The sequence below is a fragment of the Glandiceps talaboti genome, chromosome 2 (assembly GCF_964340395.1).
Source record: "Glandiceps talaboti chromosome 2, keGlaTala1.1, whole genome shotgun sequence".
Classification (NCBI taxonomy): Eukaryota; Metazoa; Hemichordata; class Enteropneusta; family Spengelidae; genus Glandiceps; species Glandiceps talaboti.
Genome location: NC_135550.1, coordinates 21,922,918 through 21,941,763, shown reverse-complemented (window position 1 = coordinate 21,941,763; position 18,846 = coordinate 21,922,918). Strand labels below are relative to the sequence as shown.

The window sequence follows — 18,846 nt, the reverse complement described above, 5'->3', positions numbered from 1 at the left end:
AGAAACAATTCTCTTTTTTTGTTGCCTTTAGTTCATGAATTTTGCCATTGCCTTGTCATAACGTTAAAAGATTTGTATATTGACTTTATTTCCTCAGAAGCTTTCTAGACTTTTATAAACTTTTGCAATATTTGAGAGTAATATTTGCATGAAATATTATACCAACTTTAATGACTGGATCATGCATTGACTGTGTGGAGTTTGTGACAGTTATCCATAGTTGTGATTTGTGGAATCATTTTGTGATTTTAAATTTGGAAAAACCACATTACAAACATAGTCTTTTCAAGCCTATGCATCTACAGATAAAACATTATTTGTAAGTTCCATAAGTCATAGTAAAATTGGACACCAACAGCTGGAAATTTTATACATTGTCTTACTTTCATATCTACTTAAAAATCATATCTTGGTTACAAAAAAGGAAAGGGTAAAAAATGTTTTTATCAGGAAACAGACTATGGGAATAGGACTTTGTACTCTTAGAACATTATAACTTTCTTGTACAGGTTGTAGAGATTTTTACATATATGAAATATAGGATGGTTTTCTCAATGAAGTCATCTGAAGTCTCAAAATCTTCACTCATTTTCATCTCCCTCACAAGTCGCAAACCTAAATGAAAAATGAAAATCTGTAGAGTTGTATATAAAAAAAATCACTGAGACTGAGAAATTCCTTGCACAAAAATTAAACGTAAAAATGAAGTATCAAAATATTTCCTGTTTAATCATCCTGGTTTGATATCCTGGCATCTCAATAACACTTGTTTTATAGAGACATTATGGTTACAGAGCTATTATTAGTGTGCATGTGTGTGTAACTGTATGAATCTAAAGTAAGATGAAAGGGTAGGGTACAATATTTGCAATTTTATATTGGACATTTGTGAAAGTGTTAGAAAATTGCAGTGCTCTAAAAATACATTAAAGGTCTTATTAAAAGCTCATTCAATCAAAAATAGAAACTGATCTATGTAATAGTCAGAAATTGTAGAGTTACATTGTGCCCCCCACCCATAACCATCTCCACCACCCCCATCTCCAAATTACCCATTTATCATCCTCTGGCTGGAAAAGAGGCAGAATAGAATTAGCATAGTATTCTTGATAACAACTCCCACTCCTCCAACACCCACTCTACCACTTAAAACCAACCCACTGTACCTACAATTTCAAAAAGTTGCTCATTGATAGAAATTAATTATCAGAATATTGTAGTGTATTATAGCAGTAGTAGTAGTAGTTACTAATAATTAACACTCCCATGCAGTCTGCTACACCTACCTTATCAATACATCAACCACCTGATCATCATCACCACCAGCCCCCACCCCCATTCTTACTCAGCTACACACCCTACCCTCACATCAAGCAACCCCCTCATCGACACCACTGCCACCATCACCTATTCTATACTCTGTTCCTTCACACACTCACTAGGATACTGCAGTGTGTTTTCTGTATGACCCTGGCATGTACAGAGTATGGTAGAAGGAAGGCCATGAAATATCAACATTTTAAATTAAGGTCACTCCAAAGACTTTTGTATTCATTTCTCCTCAACTGAGAAATCGTTGCTATCAAAATAAAAAAGCCTGCATTGACTATTGTAATGGTCGTTTCCTTATCAATGGAAAGTGAAAGCATTTGAGTACTAGATTGGTCTGTATAATGGACCACAAACACTTGTACCAGAGAGTTCATCTTTTCACATCATCTGTGAATAAAAAGCCCTACCTATTCACTTTGACTATCTACTTACATCAACATACATACATTTAACGGTACAGCCTTTCAGGTTAAAACAAAATCTTCCCTTTAGGACTATATTACAAAAAAAAGGAAAAAAAAGCTTGAATGTAAAGTAGCTCGATTTTCCCCCTTTCCCCTATGAAACGTCATGTTTCAAATAGCATATTTGATACTAAAATGTCAAACATGTCTATGTTTTATGAAATCAATTTCCAATGCTGTCATTATAGTAACCAATTTCTCTATATACAAGTACAATTATAAATACAATGGAGAAACAGTATTAGAAATGATATGGATCCCTTTTTAGCATTTTGACATTAATTTACTATATTAAATGCAAAATATGTAGTCTATTGCTGTATAATAAACCAACACACAAAGCTCGTTAAACCGCTCTTCACATATTCAACGTTTTCTCTCAAGGTTACGTCGAAATGTGAGGTCTGTGAGGATGAGATGCAGACGTGTTGTATTAAAAGATGTTTTACTCTTGTACATACAATAGACAGAGGCGACCGGCTTTAGAGTGCGTGGCTTCAGTTTCTCATTTTACTTCCTATCTGTTGTGAATGTTGCATGTACAGACATTGCAAGTATACGATTTATTCTACCCCGTTCCGGAAAATTATCAGACAGAAGATGTTAATAATTTTTTAAAAGATTTTTGGTTCCTTTTCCGTATTTACTACAATTTAGAAAAAAAAACGGTTTCCTCGGTAAAACCTTAGACCCTGTACACTGCACCGTACGTTTCATCTATGGTAAAACCACGTTGATGTCACTACGTGACTTTATTTAGTGCACTTTTATGGTTTCTCTAAGTTGCACGATATCCGCGCATGCTGTCTGTCGTGACATTATGATAATACATGTTACTCTCTTTTTTTTTCTATGGCTATACGCCAACGCAGCACCGATGGCGGGAAAGCTATACTATTCATTCCAGCAAAGCCTCGTTGTCACGTGTCTATGTTTATGTTCATTCCTTCCCGACCCTATTGAATATTTATAAGAAGGTCACATCATAACTTTCTCCAGACACGATCGACACTAGTCAACGTTAACACGCAAATTTAGGATATTACTGTCTTCAATTGTCTGACACCCAAGATTGAGCGATATACCTGTGTTTTGATATAACGATTTTGTTGTAGTATTTTTCGTGGGAAAGTCGATAACCATATGCATCACTGATCTGAAAATTTGTCGGCAATAATATTGAGTCACGCAACAAGACATATGTACATGTACTGTAGTTAAGAGGTGTGCTCGTCATTCGGAAACGGACGCAAGCCGGCAGGATAGTGATATTTTCTGGGCGAATTCGGGAAAATTGACGCTGTTTATCACCAGAGTTTATTAAAACTGAAGAAAATCAACCAAGAAATACCCAAAACACATCTGAAAAGGTAAGTGTTATGATCCCTCGTCTCGGACGTAAAACGTGTCCTGTTCGGCAAGGCATGGAATGTACGCTCGCATTCATAACATACACAATGTGTAGTGCTCTCAAAACACGCCCTGATTTTATTTCATTCCCCAGTTAGACTCGTCTGGAAATGTTCTCCCCACCATTCCAAGGGAAGGGTTTGTTTGTATATACCACGTGTAGACCATATTTAGTATTTACATTGTCTTGAAATATATACCAATTGGCGCAGATTAGAATTGCTTGGCTCATTGCCAACCTGATCAATCGGGGGCTGCCTGCTATTTGTTATAATCGTAAATGTCATATATCTGGCCTTGGTCAACGTCGATTAACCATTTTTAATACGTCTACTGAACGAACGGGTCACCTCGCTTTTTATTCTACAACTTACCGCCAACTTTATGTTGTAACGCAAGATTTTCAGTCAAGGAAAAACACCCGTGAAGATATACCTCCGAACTAGCTGTGAAACCCGAATCCGCCCCATTTACATGTTGTTAACGTATTTGTATCTACAACAGTAAAATGTAAGTACTAGAATGTTGTTGTCAAACAGGGGGTCGGATGTTTTGAGGCCAACACCTAGCCACTTTTCATTTACTGGCTATGTATTTTCTTATTGTTCATTTACTGGCTATGTATTTTCTCTCTGTTCACATTTCCCCTTATATACAAAGTATCTGTTTAGTTTAGTTCAATAGTTAGTGTGGTGGGCCCATGGGGCAGGGTCTCTGGTTTAAGTCTAAAAACTTTGTAACTTTTTTTAACAAAACGAAAACAGTGGTATGTCTCAAGGCTACATCTTTTGTCATCTACTTAACTGTTCCACTTGTCTTTCCAACTCAACCAAAGAAAAGAAATTAGAAGATTGTGATCGAGAAAATTTAAGCCAATGCTTTTAAACTGTTTACAGTGAGTGGTAAAATATAATATATTCATGTTTAACATGATTGAAATGTTTGAGATAGTTTCCATTGTAAACTTGGTCAAGGCTGTTTGAGTGCTGGATAAAACTATGTATTTTGTCTTGGTTTACTTAGTTTGAAATACCTTGTTAGCACCCCACTTGTGTGGCTGTGTTTACACTCTTGAGAGAACAATAATATTGGCCAGAAGTTTTACATCAACGATCAAGTATATAACACCTGATATGATGTGAACATGCGTATATTAATGCTTGCCTAATTTATGCATTACAAGAAGGAAAAACACAGGTGGTATATTTCATGAAAAAATGTATACATAAATAAATTTTGAGAGCAGAAAGTTGGGTCCAAAATTGTTGCTTTTTTTCTCTTTATCGACCAATAACGTTTACTCCAACAATTTTTTTTTGATAACCTTTTTTTTCCTCACAGGTGTTCAAGGCCACCTCACCTGCCCAAGTTTCTGTCTTGGTTTAACCAATGTTCAGAATAATGATGGCTGGACGTTCTTATGCCAATGTGCCTACCTCAGAAGGGTCTGATAATTTCAAAGAAGACCATTTTCAGTTGAAAGAGGTTCCAAAGAAACCTGCAGAAATCAATGTTCAGAATTTAGCCAACGGATCGACATTTCATCCGCAACATAAACAAGGTAAAAAGTTTGCATAAAGTTGTAGATTTTGAAATACCTCAGGTGTGTTAGGTTTGCAGATAATGTGTACTGCAAGTAGATGGATAATCCTATGGGTTTTAATTTGGGATATTATTTGTGTCAAAGTGAAAGTGGTCCGTGTGATTGACAATATAAACCAGGGTTGTTTTAGGGTGAATCTTATCTCTAACAGAACCCCCCCCCCAACTGACCTTAGCTTGAATACTACTGTATAGTTAATGTACTGTCATGATGACCAGTTTGTTAGTGTATATCATTCAGTTTTGTTAGCTTATCAAACTTCTTAACTGTTAAAGATTTTGTGATGTTTTGTGCACACTTTACACAAAAAATGTTAAGTTTTGAATGAACTGAACTGTGAATGTAATGTGTTGAAGTAGAACATGTTGCTTTATAGCATGACATTTTGCATACTTTAAATATAAAAAAAATGATATAGCTAATGTTGGCAACTACTGTTTGTAGGTTTGATCATATGCCAGATCCGACTTCCCAGCTACATAAAAAAGCAGTGAATGGTTATATCTGAGTGAGAAGTGAACATTGCAAATTTCATTTTCAGCTTCCTTTCAAATTTCAATTGAGTTTGAGCAAATTGTCAGACAAAAAAACCCAGACAGCTAGTGACAAAATTGAGTTTGTATAATTGATTTTGACAATGATAAATCAGAAGTTTGCATGTTTGATTTTGTAGTACGTACTACGTCGGGTGTTTCCCCAATCAAAATTCAAAGTAACAGAAATTGAATTATGGAGATGATTATAGATCCTGATGCAATCACATGATGTGTGGAGATGGAAAGCCATTATGGTGTATATAACCTACATTACTTTGTGCTTGGATGTGACCACAATTTTTATGTGCGAAAATCATTACCACAAAAACGTTTGGTCATCAGTGTATTGGATTAAAAAATAATTAACATGAATGGTACATTCTGGAAAAGAAATTAGCACTTCCTGTGAGCATCTATCAGAACGCAATTTGATATGTTACTTCCGAATCAAAACCAACTTTGTATAATACCAAGAATCTAAAATAAAAAAATGGCTACATGTTTTTTTGGGATATCATATATCGGATACAGTCAGTTTGATTCGTCAAGAGTAGACGGGAGAGCCCAATGGAAGATGAGCTTCTGGTTGTATTCATACACTCAAATGATTCTGTTTCATAGACAGCTAGCTCAGACTCAGCTAGATGCCAAGTACAGTTGATAGCCATCTAAATCACTCTTACCACAGGAAACTAAAATCAAAGGTGCCTTCCGTTGCCACATCCTAATGTTTTTCCCTACTTTTTCCACAGTTACATCTCTAATGCAGCAAGCACCACCAACGCCACCACGCAATCAAACGTACAACTCAGTTGTACCACCGTCACAGCAAGCCATGACATCATTACCACCAATACCACAGTCTCCAGCATCACCCATTGACAATCCATATGAAGAACTTCCCAACCCCTCCATACCAGTCAGGAATGTATCTGACATCCATATCGATTCCAGAGATAGTATTGATGGTGGAGACCAAAGGTTTTCACAACCAGAAGCTGATCAGTATTTTATGAGATTGAACTCGACCATGTCTGCTTCTTCCACGGATGGAATTATTATGACAGACAGTTTGAAGGAAAGAGCGCCTAGGTGAGTTAGCAAGACTTTCTTTTAATTATTATATGCACAGACTGATTTTGGAAATAACTCCCCTCCCCTTCCAGTATGGGAAACCCCATCATACATGGAATTATCACAGAGTGTTTTAGGGAAAGGGCTCCTTGGTGAGAAAACAAGATTTCCTGTAAAATTCAGTGATTGTATGCACAGACAGCTCCCCCATACTTAGGTGAAACTCCTTCATATATTATCATAGTCAGAGGAAGAGCCCTCAGGTAAGTACTGATGCAAGACAATGTATAGGGAGAGACAATTCACAGGAAATGAAATGGAAAGCAGCTACATCTGTTTACTAAAAGGTTTACCTTTAATACATCCTCTTTAACTATCTTCCCACACATATACACAGATGGTGTGATAAAGTGGAAATTAGACATATCAACACTTATATATTGTCAGTTTGTTACTTAATTCCTCTTTATATCAGCATCCTGTCGATCTAGAAATTGTATTTTGAATTTTCTTCCATCTAAATATTATGAAGCAATAGTGATTTCTGCCGTCATATTGTCAAGAAAATGGTGGTACCTAATATTGTTTGATTTTAAAATCACATTTACATAGAGAAAAGTTCTGTTTTGCCTGCGATTTAAATAAATTAGTAAAGCAAACGTGCAGTTGTATTAATGAAAATGCTTTGATGATCAAACGAGTAAACGTTGATATGCATTTGTCATGTTAAAAAGTAGAAAATTCATTCTTGATGCCTGGTATGCTTTATTTCATTCAAATAAGCGGAGTCTACGGTGTGAGAGAAAAAAACGCCTTGCTTTAATAAATTGGTGATTAACAATGACAGCTGATTGTTCCAAAGAAATGTTTATATAACCTTGTATTAGGTGTAGAAATGAGACTGATTGGGGTACATTCTCCTGTACTATTGGTATTAAAAAGTGTTATATGTTTTGAGGTAATAAAGACCGCGTTGGCAGACTAGTACTACTGGTATATAGTGTTATGAGGATGAGGTGTTTCCACAGTTTCACCACACACCTAAGTTTAATGTAAGGTCATAATGCAAAGAAAGCAGTGGAGTGTAGTTGGTAACCACATACTATTCAATTCTCATGACTCTTTGTTTGTGATTGTGTCGTCAGCAATAAATTGTAAACAGAATGGGACATCAACAAGCCGTAGACAAAGACCAGGTTCTTATCTGCTATTTGTACGTACCACGACTTGGGTGTATCATTCAGCAAGTGTTGTAATTTGTTGTTGGGTGTCACTTGAACTCTCGTGATATGTGATACCCCCCCCCCCTATACTCTTCTGTATGCTCTTCTTTTGTAACCACTTCTAAAAGTTGTAAACAAATGTTTGACGACAGCTGTAGAGGCAACATTTCAAATATCAGTGATGTGAATTCTGCCAAGTGTTTACTGTGAAGTTTCCCTGCTGAGTTTGACACTGTCTCATAATGTCTAATGCCAATGGGACATTCCCCCTTGTTGTCAGTGGAAATGTGATCTGAACATTTGTGGCAATGTCAGGGTCACAGTACTAAGTAGCCGGAAGGCCAGCTCTGTTTTCATATGGGGTTTGGCCTTGAATACCTGGTTCTCTGGGAGTTGTGACGATAACTATTACCATAACAATAGGATGTGGTTGGGAAAAATCATCAAGTGAAGTGTTGATAATTTAACTTGGTACAAACCTAATGTTAGGGCACATTGTCAATATTTACAATCTGTTAGCAGATTAGTGTTTTCAAGGTTTTAGGTTTGTTACCTTCCGTCATTTTGATAATGCATGTACACGTTTTTCAACTTTACCATAGAATGGGTCAGTTTTCACGTGTCATACTTATAGCACGTGATACATGTAAATTCAACCTTTCAGTAATCTCATGACTTGCAGTTGAATTAGTGGGAATGACATGGGATTATCCCATTGTTTACAATATAACGTAACCTTGCTTGTGTCAGCTTTGTCTGACAAATACTGATTAATTACATTTTGTACCTACAATAAAACCTGACTTTTTTGCTATCCTTACAAATAAAATCTCATGACCCATGACAGTATAAATTATTTATAGATTGTGTTAAAAATTTGACATTTGTATTCCGTAAAAAGTTTGAATATTTAGAATTCTTTTGAAATATAATTCCATCATATCTTTATATTGTCTCTTTACAAAAAATCCATTATTATGTTGAATTGAATAAAAAAATGAACCATATGGTGGCAAGTCTGACTGTAACATTTATAATTTGATGGACACTGATGTATTTTTCGGAACTATCATCTACAATTCTGTAAAAGGGCACCTTCATCAGCATATTGTTAGTCATGATAATGTTTTCGATATACTCATTTAAACTCATTTTCTGGTAGACTTGGTGATTTGAAATACACCTTTAGGTCATTAGTTTCTAGAAGTCTTCTAGTTTAGAATGGTGAGTGAACCGCTGAGTAATATATTACACATATATTGATGTGGTAGCAATGATGTAATGTAGCCTCAAGGCTTTTTGTGTGCATTACTTGATATCAGTGTAAGGAACCGTGCGATTCAGATCCAGATACATTCTCTGAATTCACAAATCCCGATAATACACCTCTTTTCATGAAGTCTTTAGAAACGTTATGAGATGTCACAAAGAAATTGAAATTAGTTACAATTGCACCTGATTCTGATTAACGTGTACTTGGCATGGAATATTCCAAGATATACAGGGAAACAGTTGAACGACCTTTCAGTTCTTCCCAAATAGACATGTTTTACATGTTACCATTCTTTTACTGTGTAGCATCCTTTTAATTTGAATAGAATGAGCCTGAATGTTGATTGGCTGAAGTCGAGTCTAAACAAATTGTCCTAAACATGTTGATAAAGTCTAACTATACAGCGATGTCATAAACAACTAAAAACTGTAAACATTGCACATCTATCCCATGGCAAACTTCCAAACAAAGAGTGGGAATATTTTCAAATGTGGATGGAGTTGTTGACCAAGAAGGATGAGAGTGAAAATATATAATTCACCCTCGTGGCATCCAAAATTTGGCCTAAATAACAGTCTAGATTAAGGAACTTTCGCAAAAAAATATCATTTGCTCATTTTAGTGTTATAATTAAGAAAAAGCTGTCACTATAAAAGTGTCTACTTTTTCTAATAGAAAATGCTTTTGTCACTTGTACGTCAGGAACCTAACCTTTGACATTTAAGATGCAAAGCCGTATTAGTGTAGTATTGATGTAATGAAATGAAATTAGTGGCACCAGGTTTTACAGTTTTGTATGTCATTTCACTGTGACTTTCATGTTCATTTTGTTTTTTGAAAAAAGATATTTCAATCATGTGTAGTATATTTTAACAAAGCTGTTCTGTCAATCATATTGTTATATTTTGTGTTTGAATTTTCTTTTGGAGGAAGGAAGGAAGGGGGAGGGCACTGCAGAGTAAATTGCTGTCCATGAACAAGGATTTTCAATGCGTTTTAAACAGCATTTATTCCAGTTGTGTTTAAATTTTTTTGAGGCGCCATATGTGTGCACTGTCTGGCTAAAATCCAAATTTCAACGTAGTAGTAGTAGGAGTAGTATAGTTATATAAGTATATGTCACACAATGTGAACAGCTGTATTACATAACATTAGCTAAACATTTCAAGTCATATTTTTAGAAAGTTTTCAAATTATACATAGGAACAGATTTGAATAGAATCAATTGAATATATTATTTAAATTGTACTCCATAGAAATACATGCCATTTATCTCATAATATAGACCTTTTCGTACTTTTTATTCCAATTTTTTATCAAACAACCGTAATATTATAAAAATCCATTAACTGACTTTCAAAAATACACTTTCCTTTATACATAGGTAATGGTTTGAAATGTACGGGTTGCGATAAGAAAGATCGTTTTTCAGATTCTGTAATCTTTCTCTTTCTCTTTTCCACCGCAATGCCCTGTAGGCATCTCTAGGTGTTAATGGTGTGCAGTCTGACACTCAGATCTATGCCAGACTGCATATACATGTCTAAGGGCTTGTAATCGCACATAGCTACTGTTACAATGTTGTCAAGCCCACAGACACTTGTAACTTTTGATAAGTTTAAATTTTTTATACACGCAAAACATTAGCAACTTAAATTGATAATATGTGAAGGGATTGAATAACAAGAATTTCTAGGACTGAATTATTTTATCCTTTTGACACATTATGGGCTATATGTCACTAATAATGGTTTGCTGAAATTTGACACGAGTCACAAGTGTCTGTGGTCAAGCCATAGTAGTGTGTTTCAACCCTTCTGGCTTCTAGAATGTACTGTGTGTTTTTTGATGGCAATCAATTTGACGAAAGTAGTGTTCTGGGTCACATACAGTGGTTTTTAAGGTCACAAATTTTGTTTTAATTTATGAGACATTTTTTGTTTATAAATGGATGTAAAGAAAAGGTAAATACAATTGAGGTGAGTCACCGGGCCGCAATGAATAGGCAATGAATAGACCTTAAGATATGTCAGGTTTACAATGGACTAATAAAGTCATAAATTTTACTTCAAATTGGGTTTTGAAGGATGACAACTCAGGCAGAGCCTTTGGTTACCTTGAATATTACTAATAAATTCATAAAATTTCAACTGCACATTAATTTTGTAAAAGTTGAAGGGTTTCCAAAATTCTTGCATCATCTTTACAGGGCCATGTCATTGTTGTATGGAATGTAATGTGGATTGTAAAACTTTCTTATGTTATATAGTACATATAAAGGAACCAACAACAAAGAAAGCAGTGATTTACTTGATTTGAAACGACAGGACTAAAAGAATTAATGAAGTGAAGTGAAGAAATAAATGTCATACTTGCTCATTAACAATCTAATGACAACACCTGTAAAGCATCATTATTACTAGCCCACACATAGTATATACAGTGCTTGATAATGTCAATCCGAAGTCATTTTATGATGTGGGAATAAAATGTCAGCACCAGTGATGAAGGTATTAAAAGCAAAATTTAGTATTTTGGTTCATAGGAAGGTGAGGGTAATAAATCAGAATTTGGGGGTCTTTTTCTTTCTTTTTTTGATTGAGAGCTATTTATAGGGATGTACCTGTATATGATTTTATGTTCAAAATACAACTAAGGCCAATGGATTTCAAGGTAGTCTAGATCTGAACTTTTCATGTTTATAATCATCACCAGTAACCGAGCTCTGTAGCAGTAGCATGTAGGTAGGTAAAATGAGCAATTGGAAAACATGGACAAGGTAATTTTTTGGGTACACCCAACAACTGCCATTAACATCATAGAATTGTAGAGAAAATGCAGAGAAATCAATACTGTAGCCTAGAGTTAATTTATACTCACCTCAATGCTCAAGACTTGACATGAATCGGATAAGATATGAGATGTGACTTTAAATGTTTTTGTTTTTTTTTAATTGTGCCTTTAGTTGGACTGTCACTTTAATGTACTGTGCACTTTGGTAATGTTTTTTTTTTCCGAAAACGTCACTTGCTATGAATATTTCAGTTGTGAAAATTTGATATTTGCAGTTATAAAAATAAATGGCATTTTAAGTTTTGATTGTGAATAGATACTGAAGAGGTAGGAGTTTAAGTCTAATGGAAATCCCAAGTCAATTTTCAGGATTGTACATTAAATGTGAAAGGTAAAGTGCTTGTTATCAGGAGAGTAAAGTGACTTGAGATTTGTGGGATGCTATCAAATTACCAGGTAGTTGTCTTGCCTCTTGTGATATCCCACTCATTCTCAGTTCTTACTATTAAAGTATAATGGTTCATATGTCACATGGAAAATTTTGTGATTTCTTGTAATACTACTGTTACTAGTCTAGAGGCTATCAGTGGCTTTTGAGAAGAGATTCGATGCTATAGGTAGTTTCTAGACTGTTGTAATACAAGAAAGTCTTCTCCTGACATGCTGTGCCCACACTTTTACCTTTAACCTATAAGGAATTGCAACGAAAATGAAAGATAGAAAGTAAATTATGGGACACTGATTTGGTTCATATTATGTGACACTGAGTTCGGAAAGTTTATTTAGCATGGAAAATTTTGGGTTTCCCAGTAATACTTCTACATCCCACGCCACTGCTGTCTACATATAAGGGATGAAAATTGAGAAGGAATAGAAAGAAAATTTGGAACATGTTTCTGTCAGCATCCAATGAACTTTCTTTTTTTTGAAAACAGCACATATGAGTAATTCCCAGTAGAACACTTGCTCCCACTTCACTACATTCCACATATAAGGAATGGAATTGAATCTGAAACACCATAAATTAAGAGGAAAATTGGTTCCGTGTGTTGAAATGACATGTTTAGCTTATTTCCAATGATGTAACCACTATGAAAACTTTATATGACCCTTGGCGGACACTTTTCCTGTCAGCTGTTATGTTTCTTTAATAAAAATTCAGTCCAATCTGCTCAGTAGTTTTGGAATTAAACATTTTTGACCATCACTGATGGGATCATCATGTCATGAATACTTCTTAATCTGAACACCTCTGAGAACGTTTCAGACAGATCTACCCAGTACTTTTGGAGTTTAAGTTTTTTGACCAAAGTTCAGATTTTTTTACCCAAATCACGCACCGGTGATAAGATCATTTTGATTTGAAACATTTCCCAACTAGACACTCAAGGTAATACACCCACCAAATATCATGGCAATTTGACTTTTAAGTTGTTTTCACACACACACATATCCACACACACACATAGACAGACAGACAGACAAACAAACAGACAGACAGACAGACACTTTGCCATGCCTACAGCACTACTGAACCTTCAGTTCAGTTGTGCTAAAAGTGAATGTATACAATTCCTTAAAAGGAAAAAAGGAAGAGCAGTTCTAACAAATATTAAAACTTTTCATATTTGTGACAATTCAGTGCCATTATGTGCAAATATTAGATGACTGCATGAAGAAAGAAGTAAAACTAAAACTTGTGACATACATATTCGAAGCAAATGGAAATTTCCATTCCACTTCAATACTCTACATGACAACTTGGAGAAATTTCTGTGGGGGAGTGTATAATAACTAGCTCATGACCCGGACATTGGGCAGCATACATTCTACAGACATTATGAGAGCTCAGCTAGTACAGTTTTGGGTTGGTGCCAATATGCTTCGTGACTTGTAATCGGAACCACAGCTCCTGCAAAGTTAGGCATTTGCATACTTATCCTCAAGGTTCAGAACACTGATGGCAAGTTTTCTCGTGGGTATGATTTGATTTAAAAAGTGTGTGTTTTTGGTGCAGAGTGTTGTTTCTTTTCTACAGGTAAATAAGTACCTGTCACTTTTAATGTCTTACAATTTATGCAGTGTTGTTGAAGACACAAGTGGTCAACTGAATCATTAAATCAGTAATTGAACCGTAGCAACCTGCTATGAATTCTATCTGGATCAGCTGTCAGCCAGAAAAACTAGAAATGGTTTGTTGTGTTGGAAGAAGGAAGTGTTTTCCAGGGACTGGGGGGTGGGGGGTGGGGGTGGGTGGGTGATATCATGTGACATTTTGATATACCAGTAAACAGAAAACTCCTAAACAACAAATTGATCTGCTAACGGTTCATCTTTGCTTCTTATATTTTTCCAACGGCAGGGTCCTGGAAAGCCCTAGAATTTCAAACCTGAGTCTTTTGACAAACATGGAAAACGTTCAACATCCATTGAACTTGGATTATTAAATTTATCAAAATAATCAGCTCTAAAATATTGAAAATTTGTATCTAATAATTGCCTAGTCATGTATTGAAGCTTCCTAATATGATAGTCAAATCACACCATGTAGGTGAAATATACTGTAAAATAATTTCTGAAAAAAACAACATTTGTTGATCATGACAAATGAGTTAGAAACTCCTTGAAATGTCAATATATGTACATCAAGTGATTTTAATGATGACTACTGTTTCTAAGACAATTAGAGAATAATGAAATATATCTATTTAGTATTTGATAGTTTCTGAGTGGATGTTAATTTTTACAATGAATTGCATAGCTAGTGATGTATAACATGGGTAGCATAGCAGGTGATGGTGTCTCACTCAACAGTCATAAATCTATTCAAATATACGCATAAAAACAATCGTTAATACATTGTGTTGCTGATACGTGATGCAGGGATAGCCTTTGGGGACAAGTTTCAAAATTAGATAAAACATGTTGTTCCGTGATGAAATAAATCTTGATAAATAGTACAAAAAATATTTTCCTGATTAGTCCAATAATTGTGCAAAATGTATATTGTGAGGGTTAATATATTTTGAAAAATGTTGAAAAGCACAAAACACATAATATATCGTTTCTCCATCTATTCATTATGACCTTAGCTTTTAATGAGGAGGGTCGGATAGAAAAACGGAATTTTCCATTCCATGGCATATATTCCAGCCGACAGCACTTATTCATTACTAGTGTCGTTTAATTTGATAATATTGAGTGCGTAATATTGCCCATAATTGGCAGTTTCCTCTTCTTCTTTTTTTTTTAAAAATCCTTCACAGTGTTATGGGTTAGAAAACTGAGTGGTCATTCACCGTAAAAATATGGATATTCAAAAACAAAAATAAAATGTAAATATTTTTTGAACAAATTGACGTAAGTGGATAGACAGCAGGTGCCGACTAAAGTCTACCTAAATCGGCTCCATTATTTAGTAGAATGAATAACATGCGCATTTTATTTTCGTTTGACGTAAGACTGTGTATTTTCGTCTGACACATAATGCAAGTGTAACACAACACACAGGATGTTGTACTAAGGTGAAAGCTGATATTTGTGCAGCCAACGAAGTCCTGTAGCAGTTTGTCAGTGGTTTTATAGCACACTTGTATCATGTAAATGTCATGTGTCAACTATGGGGGTTTTACATTTTAATACTAAATGGCAGACTCCATCTTTTGGGATAGAAAAACGGCACCATTATCTTGAACAATTACATCGCCTGTCAATCTGTCTTTCCTCTCCTGAAATGCCAGACTTGAGACAAATTAAATCGAATCGATATTCTAAAAGCAGTCAAATTAGCAAAACAGGTGATACAAACTAGCATGCCTTGCGATAGGTATATATACTTTCCTGAATATTTTGGCATTGTCGTTTATTCAAAGAGCTGTCGAAATAAATCCCTAAGGACGTTATAGAGAGATAATGTACATGAATAATGTACACTTCCAGAAAAGGATTTGTTGACAATACAACAGGAAATACATAAGTAACATGCTTAATTTCATTTTTTACTCACATTCCATGTTTCATTATTCATTGCTTCACATTTCAAAAATATATTTATTTGTCAGCAGCTGGAGACAGAAATGGAAGGTAAACATGGTACAACCTGTTACTAGCAACCATTTTTGTGTAATGGGATACTGCAGTATTTCAAGGACCATGTACTTCTATACCTTGAGTCTTGCTATAGCAGTGGGGGGTGAGGGTGGGCGTGTGGGCATTGATATATTGATGATACATAATTAAAAAAACAACCAGAGGATTCTAAGTAAAACACAACCTATATTTTTTTTTAAACTAAGGAGTGACTATAACCCATAGTAGGACGATGCTGACAACTTAATAGTAGATGTGTCTGGTATGGAAATATACATGTACGGTAACAAGAAAAGAACAACAACTGAATATTCATAAGAAAGTACATCAACACATTGATCACGCCATTCTTTCCAACTCTACTTGACTCGACCTAAATATGAAATGAAATAGCAGTCTGTATACTGAGTACTATTACATGTAATCTGTTTGGAAAAGGGACTCTTCAATAGTGTGTGTGGAATGTTCACATTATTATGAAATGTAAAATGGAATGGCAATCAAAATTTAGTTGAATAATGTGATACTTGTGTGTATCAACATTGACGTCATTTGCAAAGCAAACCACCCATAATATTGCGTGTGGTGCATTCACATATTTCATGAAACTAGAGTAAGTGATATGAAATTAAAAAATTTTCATTTTGGCAAAAGGTCAATTATGAATTAAAATATGTGATCATCCGATCCTCAGATTGGCCTTCTTAGTCTGCTAATAATATCATTGACATGATTTCACGTTCTTCTGTGATGTGTTATATTATAGTTGTCATATTGTTGTGTTTGTTTTGATGGAATTATGATTTCTACCTCTATTTATCTTTCTCTCAGAATGATTCAAACTGTCTGTCCTGTACTCATTTATCAAATATTATGTACACATATGTCACTGGAAGGAATCATACATATGTAGTTGTTCAAATCGATGACTTTAATATTCACGTCTGGAATTACTTAGCGTTGCATTTGTTTGTTTGTTTGCTTGCTTGTTTGTTTGCAAGTGTATGAATATATATATTTGCATGCCAGTGCCTCTTTGTTTATTGTTTTTGTGTTAGTGTGTATATGTTTTAGTCTGTTGTTTGTTTGTTTGTTTGTTTGTCAAGTAATAACAGCCAAATTCATTTTCTATCAAGGACTAAATATAATAATTAATAGAACAATTTGTTAATTATCTATTTTTTCCTGAACAATTTCAAAATCATCGTATGTTCAGATAGTTTAATTCACTGAGTAGAATTCTCAACAAATGTTTAATTTCATCCATCGAGACTACAATAAAATATCGGTCTTACGTGTCAGTGATCAAATGACGGTGATCAAGTTTATTTTCTCATTTTTTTTAAGGATTACTCTTTTAACTCATCTTAACACATTAAAAAAGATGTGTCGCTTAGTTAGTGAAAATCTGACCATAGAGGGAGTCCCTTTCTCTTTTTTTGAATTGTCAGATTCAAGAAATATAGAGTTGGTTTAATGATAAGAAGCAGAAGTACTGTTTAAAGGGCCAGCCAAGCCAAGGTGTTAAGAGAAAGTGCTGGTTGTATACTTGCATAGTGTATTCTGTGTAGTTATTAGTAAGAATGTGAGCTTCAAACTGACAACAAACAGACTAGTTTGACTACATTTCACCAGTGTATACAACTATTTAGAGTTCATCTGCAGCACAAATAAAGCAACCAGGTCGCGTTTCATGAATCTTGCACAGCCATAAATCACATGACTATAAACAACGTCCAGTCAGATGATGACATTTGCATATCATCAAACACTCCTGTCAGCCACACTTGACTGACTCCTAATGCTGTGCTGTGGAAATATTTGCAATTCCATCAGTCGTTTATACTAGAGGCGGAAGGAGAATTTGGAAAGGTGTTAATATTGAAATCAATGACCATATCGTGGTAGATTTATGTGGTTACCCCTGACATGGATAAATCTGTGTCATGAATACTAATAAAGGTGAATAATGAATGAAGAGAAGTCACTAGTGCCACATGAAAGTGACAGATATAAAGACACACACTAGCAGGCATCTATTTATTTCACTCCCTACACCTTTATATTGGTGGTTAATATTGCAACCTAAGGATATCAATGTGGTATTATTTTTTCATTAATGACATCACTCAAGACAGTCTCATGTGGGTAATAGAAATTCTTGTTGCCATGGAAATTTTGGTGGGGGGGGGGGGGAGACATATATGTTTTAATTAAACTCAAAATCTTTTTAAAAACGTCAAAGAAATTTTGTTGATTACCACCCAAGATTGTCATAGACTACTGTGTGAGGGATGATGCTTTGAAGTGATGGCTATCATTTTTCTATCCTGGGAAAGAAACAGCTGCACTGCTCTGAAGGTCAATTTGTTTGATTTGATGCCAAAAATTTCCCCTCACAATCGGACAATACATTTTCCTAAATCTTGGCATGTCAGATTTTCAGTGAAATGTTCCAAGATTGCTGCAAATTAAAAGAGTTGTTTGTTGATGAAATGTAAAAGGGTTTTCGTATGTCGTGTGTTCTCCACAAAAGACAATTATATTTCCCAGGGTATTTGGTATCGCATTTCACATCTTGAGGCAAGTCCATCGTAAACAATACAGGCCTTCACATCGCATCATCAGTAACACGTAGAACATGTTTGTATTCTGCCAGCAAGTGACAGGGGAATTGAAGCCCTGATAGGCACACCTGACAAAATGATTGCTGCAATGGGGAAAAGGGGTTGTAGTGTTTTGAAACGATTAAAGACTGTAGAGAATACATTTTTTTCTGTGTGGAAGATTTATTGTAATCATTTAGTATATACAGCATGCTTAACATTGATATGGAGTGATAGATACATGCACTACCAGACATTTTAAATGTGTTATGATCATCAATGTAGTCTGATCAGCTTTACACAGTTTAGTTGTCAGCTATGAAATACTTGAAGTTGTGAAAGTGATATGAATGCTATGTCAGTTCAGACCAATGGGAAATGACATGTATAGAACTACCTTGGTTGAACAATTCACACTTTCTCATTACTACACCTCATTACAC

At 35.0% G+C, this 18,846-nt stretch overlaps 1 protein-coding gene across 2 annotated transcripts in view; it reads left to right on the top strand.

Annotated features, from left to right (window-relative positions):
- The first annotated feature begins 2,805 nt into the window (after positions 1–2,805).
- The window catches only part of LOC144451761 (uncharacterized), a 28,119-nt gene continuing 12,078 nt past the window's right edge, over positions 2,806–18,846 (top strand). The window contains exons 1-3 of one of the 2 annotated variants that reach the window (XM_078142667.1): positions 2,806–3,166; positions 4,548–4,767; positions 6,098–6,437. In XM_078142667.1, coding sequence (XP_077998793.1) covers positions 4,596–4,767; positions 6,098–6,437 — 512 coding nt within the window. In that variant the 5' untranslated portion in view covers positions 2,806–3,166; positions 4,548–4,595. Of the gene's footprint in view, positions 3,167–3,510; positions 3,717–4,547; positions 4,768–6,097; positions 6,438–18,846 lie in introns of those variants that run through there. The other variant, XM_078142674.1, reaches the window with a different exon arrangement.